Source organism: Octopus bimaculoides, chromosome 5 (genome assembly GCF_001194135.2).
Source record: "Octopus bimaculoides isolate UCB-OBI-ISO-001 chromosome 5, ASM119413v2, whole genome shotgun sequence".
NCBI lineage: Eukaryota > Metazoa > Mollusca > Cephalopoda > Octopoda > Octopodidae > Octopus > Octopus bimaculoides.
The window spans coordinates 127,462,885-127,473,204 of record NC_068985.1 but is presented as its reverse complement, the minus strand read 5'-3'; the positions used below and the strand labels follow the sequence as shown (position 1 = coordinate 127,473,204).

The 10,320-nt window shown below is 36.7% G+C and overlaps 1 protein-coding gene across 2 annotated transcripts in view; it reads right to left on the bottom strand.

Annotated features, from left to right (window-relative positions):
* Positions 1 to 223: 223 nt before the first annotated feature.
* Positions 224 to 10,320, bottom strand: part of LOC106876637 (zinc finger protein 665) — an 11,740-nt gene continuing 1,643 nt past the window's right edge. The window contains exons 1-2 of one of the 2 annotated variants that reach the window (XM_052968006.1): positions 9,591 to 10,309; positions 224 to 5,254 (exon numbers count right to left, since the gene is read on the bottom strand). In XM_052968006.1, the coding sequence (XP_052823966.1) occupies positions 3,444 to 4,808 (1,365 nt within the window). In that variant the 5' untranslated portion in view covers positions 4,809 to 5,254; positions 9,591 to 10,309 and the 3' untranslated portion in view covers positions 224 to 3,443. Of the gene's footprint in view, positions 5,255 to 9,590; positions 10,310 to 10,320 lie in introns of those variants that run through there. The other variant, XM_052968007.1, reaches the window with a different exon arrangement.

Sequence of the window (10,320 nt, the reverse complement as noted above, 5' to 3'; positions counted from 1 at the left end):
CCGGAAGTTGACATTGAGGAACCTTTTTAAAGAAGTGAATCATAAATATAAAGCAATATTATTTATTTTTAATTAAAAAAATCGAATGAACAGCCTAACATTTATCCGAGGTCAAATTATTCATGCATCACAAGTATGGAAGCATTTGGTGAAGTCGATTTCATGTGAAAAGCGAATACACAGACATCTCTATTTTATATATATATATATATACACACACACATATATATATGTCGTTACAACCTGATTATAACTCTTTTATACATGTAATTTGAGGACAATTATTAATGTTGTCTGTTGTTTGCTGTCTGCTGTGAATTAATGTAACTTGACCCTGAAGAGATGCAAGACCTCATATTCTTATCTCAGACAAGGGTGAGTCGGGATATTGTATTGAAATGTGCATAGGTTATTAAACAAGTTTTACTATGGATTGCGTTATGGCTCTTATTTAAATTGATGTGTATGTATGTATGTATATCATCATCATTGTTGTTGTTTAACAACTGCTTATTTAAATATATATATATATATATCATTGTTTAACATCAGCAGGCTAACTGGAAAGATATTTTTTTTTTTTATCTGCCAAATGCTATGGTGCTATAAACATAGATAATGTGCAGAGAACAGCTTCTGTCGCAGTCCTCGGAGAAAAACTAGAAGAGCTGATAGCTTCCAGTACCTAGGGTAACAAGTCAATAGCAGGGGTGGATGCTCTGAAAGTGTAGCTACTAGAATAAGAATAGCCTAGGCAAAGTTCTGAGAGCTATTACCTCTGCTGGTGACAAGGGGCCTCTCACTCAGAATAAAAAGCAGACTGTCTGACGCATGTGTACGAACAGCCATGATACATGGCAGTGAAACATGGGCCGTGACTGCTGAGGACATGCGTAAGCTCGCAAAGAATGAAGCTAGTATGCTCTGATGGATGTGTAATGTCAGTGTGCATACTCGACAGAGTGTAAGTACATCGAGAGAAAAGTTGAACCTAAGAAGCATCAGTTGTGGTGTGCAAGAGAGACGATTGCGCTGGTATGGTCATGTGGTGAGAATGGATGAGGATAGCTGTGTGAAAAAGTGCCACACCCTAGTGGTTGAGGGGAAACTGTGAAAGAGGTAGACCCAGGAAGACCTGGGATGAGACTGTGAAACATGACCTTCAAACAATAGGCCTCAGCAAGGAAATGACTTCTGGCCGGGACCTTTCAAAATATGCTGTGCGTGAAAAGACACAACAAGCCAAGTGAGATCATAGCCCATGGCCTATGCCAGTGGGTGTAACCAGCCCACTTATGAGTACCCCCTCATTCATTGGACAATGAACTTTGCTTGCGAAGACCTATTGAGGCAAGTGTAAACAAACCAAAATTGCTGATGTGGCCAATGACAGTACTGCCTGATTGGCAATTGTGCCACTGGAGCGTTAAAAGTACATACTAGCGTGATTGTTGCTAGGGTCACAGATTGGCTCCCATGCCGGTGACAAATAAAAAGCACCATTTGAGCATGATTGTTGCCATTGTCACCTTACCAACCCTTGTCGGTGGCACGTGAAGAACAACATTTGAGCATGGTCGTTGCCAGTGCTGCCGGACTAGCTACCATGCAGGTAGCACGTAAAAACACCATTTGAGTGTGAGTGTGGTCATTGCTACAATAGCCTGACTGGCCCTCGTGCCAGTGGCATGAAAAAAGCACCCACTACACTTTCGGAGTGGTTGGCGTTAGGAAGGGCATCCAATTGTAGAAACTTTGCCAGACCAGACTGGAGCCTGGTGCAGCCTCTGGCTCAAAAGTCCTCACTGAATCCGTCCAACCCATGCTAGCATGGAAAGCGGACGTTAAACGATGATGATTATGATATCATCATTGTTTAACATCCACTTAAATATAGAGTTACAGTATATTCCATTAGGAAGTTGGCAGAGTGCAGTATAAAGCTAGTCTGCCCTCAGAATTACATAATGCTATCCAATAGCATTATGATATACTTCCAGGTTTATGCTTGGATTTTCATTGTGTGTGACTATAAAGTTGAAGACATCGGGATTCTACAAAAAGGAGTATGGTTGGACAGTCTTTTTGTTTTTTTTTAAACTATAATTCTTTCCACACAACATAGTTCTACAAAAATACAGGTTTTTTTGACTATGAAACTGTTTATTTGTACAATGAGATCTAGTTGTATTACTTCAAGTGATATTCAAGTGTTGCCTCCGTTACTTTAAAATATTTGACTTCAAATCATCCCAGCCATCCATCTTCATTGGAAATTTGTAGCAGTTGGTAGATTGATGTTGTTTGCAGCCAGAGTGTGTTCGATGCACTGCTATGAGTGGTAGTGGATGGTTGTTTGCTGTCCATGCAAATTTTATTAGCTGACCTTCAATATTCAGTGGTCAGATACATATACACATACTCGCTCATATCCCCCCCCACACACACACACAAACAAATCTATTTATATCTGCCTGTATACACACACATGTACCTATGCTCATGTGTATGTATACACATGAATGTGCAAATAAACAGCTGCATCAACGAATACTTGTACTTTTGAAGAACCATGTTGTGTGCAAACAATTGTAATGATTAAAAAATAACTGTCCAGCTTCACTCCAAATTCTTCAACTTTATAATCTGTATATCTTATTAGGTTCTGATGAATTATTTTTCTTTTATGGTTTATGTATTTCTTTGTAATATAATAAGTGTACAGTGATGTTATAGCTGATAGATAAGAATACATTTCTCAAGCTTTGGCCAACAAAGTTAAACATAACAGTTTCCCTTCCTTTTTGATAGTTGTTAACTGAAATACATAACAGTATTCTAACAAATATTTTCCTAAATCATTCTCATATACTTTCTTTCATGATAGCATGGGTTGAATGGTTGGACAGAAGCTGTCAAGTTAGAGGACAACACTGAGCTTCACTTTCTGTTTTGCTATAATTTTACAACTGGATGACCTTCCTAATGCCAACCACTTTATAGAGTCAACAGGATGATTTTCACGTGACATCAGCAAGGTCTGTTTTGGCATGATTTTCATGGCTGAATATCCTTCTTAATGCTAAACACATTACAGAGTGGACTGGGTGCTTTTAACATAACATCAACATCAGCAAGGTCTATTTTTGGCACCGTTTCTACCACTGGATGTCCTTCCTAATGCTAAACAATTTACAGAGTGGACTGGGTGCTTTTATGTGGCAACAGCAAGGTCTGCTTTGGTATGGTTTTTACAGCTGGAGGCTTTTCCAAATACAAGCCACTTTACAGCGTGATAATTACAGTTGATATTGTTATGGTTATACAGAATACAGTGTTTGATGCTTGTTAATATACATTACATTGTTTACTCACATGTATGCAAATTTATGATGATATAAGATATTAGATGCAGAGAAAGATATTTTACATAAAAGCAGTTACTATTCAGTTTGAATACATACATGTGAACATAAGTGAGATTTTTGTGAGAATGATTTACTACAGATACCACAATGATATGGTTTCTCACCAGTATGAATACGTTTGTGTATAGCTAAGTTACCTGTCTCAGAGAAGGATTTGCCACAGATAACACAGAGATATGGTTTCTCACCTGTATGAGTACGTTTGTGCTTCGTTAAGGTAACTCTGCAAGAGAAGGACTTCCCACAAATATCACAGAGATATGGCTTCTCTCCTGTGTGAGACCGTTTGTGAGTGGTTAAGTGATTATGCTGTGAGAAAGATTTACTACAAATGTCACAGTGATATGGTTTTTCTCCTGTATGCATATGTTTGTGCTTTGTTAAGCTACAAGCATGAGAGAATGATTTATCACAAAAACCACAATGATATGGTTTCTCCCCTGTATGAATACGGATATGTACAATTAAGCCACCTCTCTGAGAGAAAGATTTACCACAGATATCACAATGATAGTGTTTCTCTTGCGCATGAAGATACATGTGTTCACTTAAGTTACCTGATTGAGAGAATGATTTACCACAGATATCACAATGATATGGCTTCTCCCCTGTATGATTGAGCTTGTGCTGAGTCAATGTACTTATATAAGAGAATGATTTACCACAGATATCACACTGATAGGGTTTCTCTCCTGTGTGTGTGTGTTTGTGCTGGGTCAAAGTACCTACATGAGAGAATGATTTACCACAGATATCACACTGATATGGCTTCTCTCCTGTGTGTGTGTGTTTGTGTTTAGTTAAAGTCCCTATATGAGAGAATGATTTACCACAGACATGACAGTGATGTGGTTTCTCTCCAGTATGAATACGCTTGTGTATAGATAAGTTACCTGTTTCAGAGAATGATTTACCACAGATATCACAGAGATATGGCTTCTCTCCAGAATGAAAGCGTTTATGGTTAGTTAAACTATTTTTGTGAGAGAATGATTTACTACAGATCTCACAGTTATATGGCCTGTCTCCTGTATGAGTACGTTTGTGATTAGTTAAGGTACTAATGTGAGAGAATGAATTACCACAAATGTTACAGTGATATGGCTTCTCTCCAGTATGAATGCGTTTGTGTTTAGTTAAGTTACCAGCCTCACAGAATGATTTGCCACAGATATTGCAGTGATATGGCTTTTCTCCTAAATGAAACCATTTGTGATTAGTTAAGCTATTTCTATGTGAGAATGATTTACAACAAATATCACAGTGATAGGGTCTCTCTCCTGTATGAATTCGTTTGTGTGTAGTGAGGTTACATTTGTGTGAAAATGACTTGTTACAGATATCACAGTGGTATAATGTTTCTCCTAACATTTTTGGCATCTCGTAAGAAAAAAAGAAAAAAAAAAAAAAGAAAATCAATTCTTCCAATTTGTCAAATACTTCCTTTTCAGAAAATTTCTTTTTCCTTCATCACAATATAAGATATTTTTTTCTTGTATTGATTTGTAGAGTTTGTTCCTAAAAAATATTTCTACTGCTGTATTTCCATCAACTGTAATTTTTACTGCCATCTGAATAAAACTGCTTTGATATATTTATCCAAGTGTAATAAGAATGCAAAACTGTCTTATATGTATTCCAGACAGGGAAGCTGAGAAATTTTGCTTTTTAATCTCAATTCAGGACAAATATTCTAAAATAAAACACCATAGTTTTAAATAAACTGGATTACATTAGTGTTGTATAGCTTCCATTAATTGCTCACAGATAGTATTGATAATGGCTCTAAAATCAAAAATTCACTCATAAGGATCTCAGCAGATAACCTAAAATAAAAAAGACAATAAGATATTGAGGATATTTAAAACAAGTGAAGGTTAAATAGTAGAAATTTTTATTCTATTTCTATATACAATAAAGAAAGTTCGATGGAGTATTCAACTTTCTTGGTCACAGCTGACTATATTTAGCTGCTTAAATGGACTTAATACAGAAACTGTGAAAGTGCATAGAGTTGTAGATTTAGAGATTAGAGTATCATTCTTGTTCCAATTTCAAAGAATGGTTACCTTCACCTGCCTCAAAACTACAGAGGAATCACAATCTTATCTCAAGCCTCAAAAATCTACAATCATATATTCCTTAATAGAATTTCCTCTTGCATTGATCACACCCTAACATTGAACTGAAACAGCATCCACAATGGCAGATGAACACTACCTCAGATGTTTGAGCCTAGAAGAATAAAGGAAACAGTTTGATGGCCTCCAATACATCCACAGAGCTTCCACAGTCCATCAGATGTACTGTCGTGTCAACCAGGAGCTACAACAAAACATGCTGATGGGGATGAGTATCATGTCACTTATGTAATGATAAACAGGATTCCTAAACTCATGGCCTTTATCTAATTTGTTCAAAGGAACACCCAACTACTCATGTAATTATCAAACAACTTGCACCCATGTTGAAACACTATGCCTTAACCAGGAAGTTCTCAGCACAGATTTGATGGAAAGGCAAGAAACCATATGTGTGTGCAATAGAAATGCAAGTGTCTGGAAGATGTAATAGTAGTGGTGGTCACAGAGAAAGGAGACATGTTGCAAGTGATGAAGGAGGCCTATGTTTGATAGCAATTTGCATTATTTTTGAAGTTTATTTGTAATCACATTGATAGCGTTGACAGTTATACAGATTGTGTTTAATTGGACAAGGAAACTCATTCTAGGTTTCCCTAGACTGAGGTAGTGGCTGTATGATAAGGAATTTGCTTCCCAATCACATGGTTTTGGGTTCAATCCAATTGTGTGAAGCCTTAGGCTAATGTTTTCTACTATAGATTCAGGCCAACCAAAGACTTGTGAGTGAATTTGGTAGGACATTGAAAGGGGTCCATTGTCTGTGTGTCTGTGTGTGTATCTATGCTTGTTCCCCTTCACTACTTGACAACCAGTGTTGATGTGTTTACATCCCTATAACTTAGTGGTTTAATAAAAAGAGAACCGTACAATAAGTGCCAAGCTTAAAAGAAAAAAAATATGTACTGGGGTCGATTCATTCAACTAAAACTCTTCAAGGTGATGCTCCAGCACGGCCGCAATCAAATGACTGAAGATAACCAGCATTTTATTATTTTTTTTTCTTTTGTATTTCATTGCAGATTGAGACGAAACGTAAAATTATACGTAGCGTACAATACAAACAGCAAGTAAAAAGTGAGGTAAAATGATCAGGGCTGGTCCTACAGTTGTTATCACCTCAGGCAGGCTGAACTTCAGCGTATACAAGATGACAGTCGTTGAAATTTCCTTGTCTTTGTAGTGCCCCGGGTGACTGCCCGAGTAGCCGAGACTTTGACCCAGCCCTATAAATGGTACATATAATACAAAGGAAAGACAAAGAAAAAAAGCAAAATAAAAAAAAGGTGGAGAGAGAAAGAAAAAAGAACATCAATGCAGCACCAAGTGCTTCAATTGGTTGCACACCACAAGGTTTGATGGAACCTGCTGAAGCAAACCGGTACACTTGTAGCATATTTATTTCTTATAAATTTTGAAAAGTTTTTAACATTAAATATGTTAAAATGAACATATTTTTTCTCATGCTGGAGTTTCAATTATTCAAAATCTTAATAATTTGGTTTTTAGCAGAGCTAAAGGATGTGGACCGCCCCACTTCTGGGTTTTGGGGTTTTTCTTTTTTTTTTTTTTAAGAGAAACCAACCTTTTTGACTGCGGAAATTCAGAATCGTCAAAAAATAAAATAAAATTAAATAAATAAATAAATAAATAAGTAAATAAAATAAATAAAAGAAAAGAACATTTCAAAATTGTAATCCCAAATTCAGTTTTTAAGTATGCTCCAATGGGGAAAATAAATAAAACACATATGGATGACTTGTTCCGAAACATCTACGAATGAGGACTGGTTCTCAAAAATAGCTTTCAATTGTTTCCCCCAAAATTATTACGTCCTATATACATTTTCTTGAAAGTTAAGAGGAATTGAAGTGGACTCTGGTGAGTTTTCCGAAATTAACCCACACCACCCTCTCCGAAAACATTTTGCCCTCAAAAGTTTGTATATTCGGAATCTACATGATATAACACATATTCGTAGAAAATTTCTTTAGAAAATACCCATTTTTCTGAAAGTTATGATCACCCAAAGTCGGGTTGGGGACAGAAAGCTGTACTTATGGTGAAAACGAATATGAAAAAAAAAAAAAATTTACGCTAACTTGGGTGCAGGGAGATGACTTGCGGAAAATTTACAAGATCCGATTTTTTCCTCATAACTTTTAGGAAAATGGATATATATATTGGGGGGAAAAATATCAACACACCCTCCCAATTCTAAGGCCTTGGACTTCAAGCAGGATATCTACATGCGAGAAATAACAGCCAAATCTCACAAAACTACGATAACATAATGAAAGAAATATGTAATCAATCTACTCCCCTTTCTGCAAAGATTTCTTTCAGAGATAGCAAAGAAATACTGTGACAAAGTGAAATTAAAGAAAATCATTTGACCAACGCACAACGGTCAAACTAAAGCGAAATTCAACGCTACATAAATGAAAAAAAAATGTGTACTAGGTGTAAAATAATGTCTACTAAACGAATATGAAGAAAAAATGTTCGTCAACGAACGGGGAAATGGTGAGAGGATTCGCAACATTCCTAATGTGAATTTTCCGAATACTCTCCCATTCACCCCGTTTACCAGCGCGCATTTTTTTTTTTTCCAGATTCGTTTAATACTTTGTTTTACACAAATTGCACTATTTTTTAAATTTTCTTTTTAGCTCGGGTGAAACGATTTAGATCTCAAAATGGGCAGATTGATTACATATTTCTTTCATTATGTTATCGCAGTTTGGTAAGATTTGGCTGTTATTTCTAGCATGTGGATAGCCTGCTTGAAGGCCAAAGCCGTACAATTGGAAAGAAATAGTTTTTTTTTAATTGGAATTTAACAAACACTTTTTTTTTTAAGAATATGATTTGCCGTGGCCAAAGACGTGGTACTTCGTAAATATATATATATATATACTCTTTTACTTGTTTCAGTCTTTTGACTGTGGCCATGCTGGAGCACCGCCTTTAGTCGAGCAAATCAACCCCAGGACTTATTCTTTGGAAGCCTAGTACTTATTCTTTCGGTCTCTTTTGCCGAACCGCTAAGTTACAGGGACATAAACACACCAGCATCGGTTGTCAAGCGATGTTGGGGGGACAAACACACACACATACATATATATATATACATATATACGACAGGCTTCTTTCAGTTTCCGTCTACCAAATCCACTCACAAGGCATTGGTCGGCCCGAGGCTATACTAGAAGACACTTGCCCAAGATGCCACGCAGTGGGACTGAACCCGGGACCATGTGGTTGGTAAGCAAGCTACTTACCACACAGCCACTCCTACGCCTATATATATATATAATGTATGTCAATTTTCCTGAAAGTTATGAGGGGAAAAATCGGATCTCTTTTTTTTTTGAATTTTCCGAATATCCTCTCACCCCACCAGGTTCGTTTGCGCAAATTTTGTTGTTCTTATTCGTTTTCGAGACAGTTGTTAACACCCAGCAGGCTATAAGTTGTTTTTTTTTTCCTTAGGGGCTGAGGATCTTTATATTGGGTTTCTGTAGAATAACAAAACAACAAGGAGCCGAAAGTGGATGCGGTTCTTCATGTCCTTTATCTCCGCCTTTGGTTTTTTCTACTGCAACACATATTTCTATATTTACAGACGTGATTCATTGTGCAATAAGTATAGTAAGAGCTAAACATTTAATATTAGTTCTATTATACAAAGGGCATTAATAAGCTGTCAGACCACTAACTTGCCTGAAATTAAAAAAAAAAACAAAGGATTCCAAAGTTAGAAATCACAAAACATATTTCTCAATTAAAATTCAAACCAGTGTCAAGAGATAAAATTTTTTGGCTGCTGCTAAATCTCCTCCCTTAAAAAGTTATTACATATTTATCTGCTTGTCACTCACACTTTCAGTTCTCACGTCACATAGCTTCCTGACGGTCCATATGCCCACCACATTGAATTATAATTGCAACGTTCACAGAATAAATCTATTCTGTACACAAATCATTACATCCTTGAAGCAAATCTTTATCAACTCACCATCAAAACATCAAAACAGTGAAGCAGGCTTTTGTCGCCAATTTCGACCAAATCAATTCCCGACATTAATGCAGTCTTCAATGTTTCGCCATCAATTCCTAATTTCTCATCCTCAACCGATGAAGTCAATTGTGGTTTTAGACGTATATTAAATATCAAATAAATGTTTATAATGTTCTATATTTAAGATGTGAGGAATTATGCACATTATTTACATTTGACGAATAGTTGTCCTCGTCAAATTGGTTGTAAACACAATGTTTTCGCTGATTTACCCTCCAGCCTTCATCCTTGGGGAAATTTCGAACTTGGGTTCTCATTCCGGTTCTATTCCAGAAGAGGGGTCCTGGGGCGCGCACTCGAGTAAGCTAGTCGGTCGTGACTAGTCGATCCTACAACAATTATCGCGCCCGAATGTGCAAAACATGTAAACAAAGTAAATTTTTTTTGTTGAATCTTCTCCATCTTACTCTTAAAACATCGTTTTACGTTCTTCCAGGGTGTATTTTGGTGTCACATCTATTTCAGTAATCCCATTGTACGATGCACTCCAACAATCAGAATCTAAATTTTTTGGTGGACATTGGAATTAGACACTGAGGGAAAATGGCTGTAACTTTTTTATTTTTTAATTTTGACGATTTTCGTTTTCGATAATGTGTTCTATATGTCACGGTCATGCGATTCCCCCTAAAAAAAATTTGGACCACCCCTCCCCTCCCCCACACAC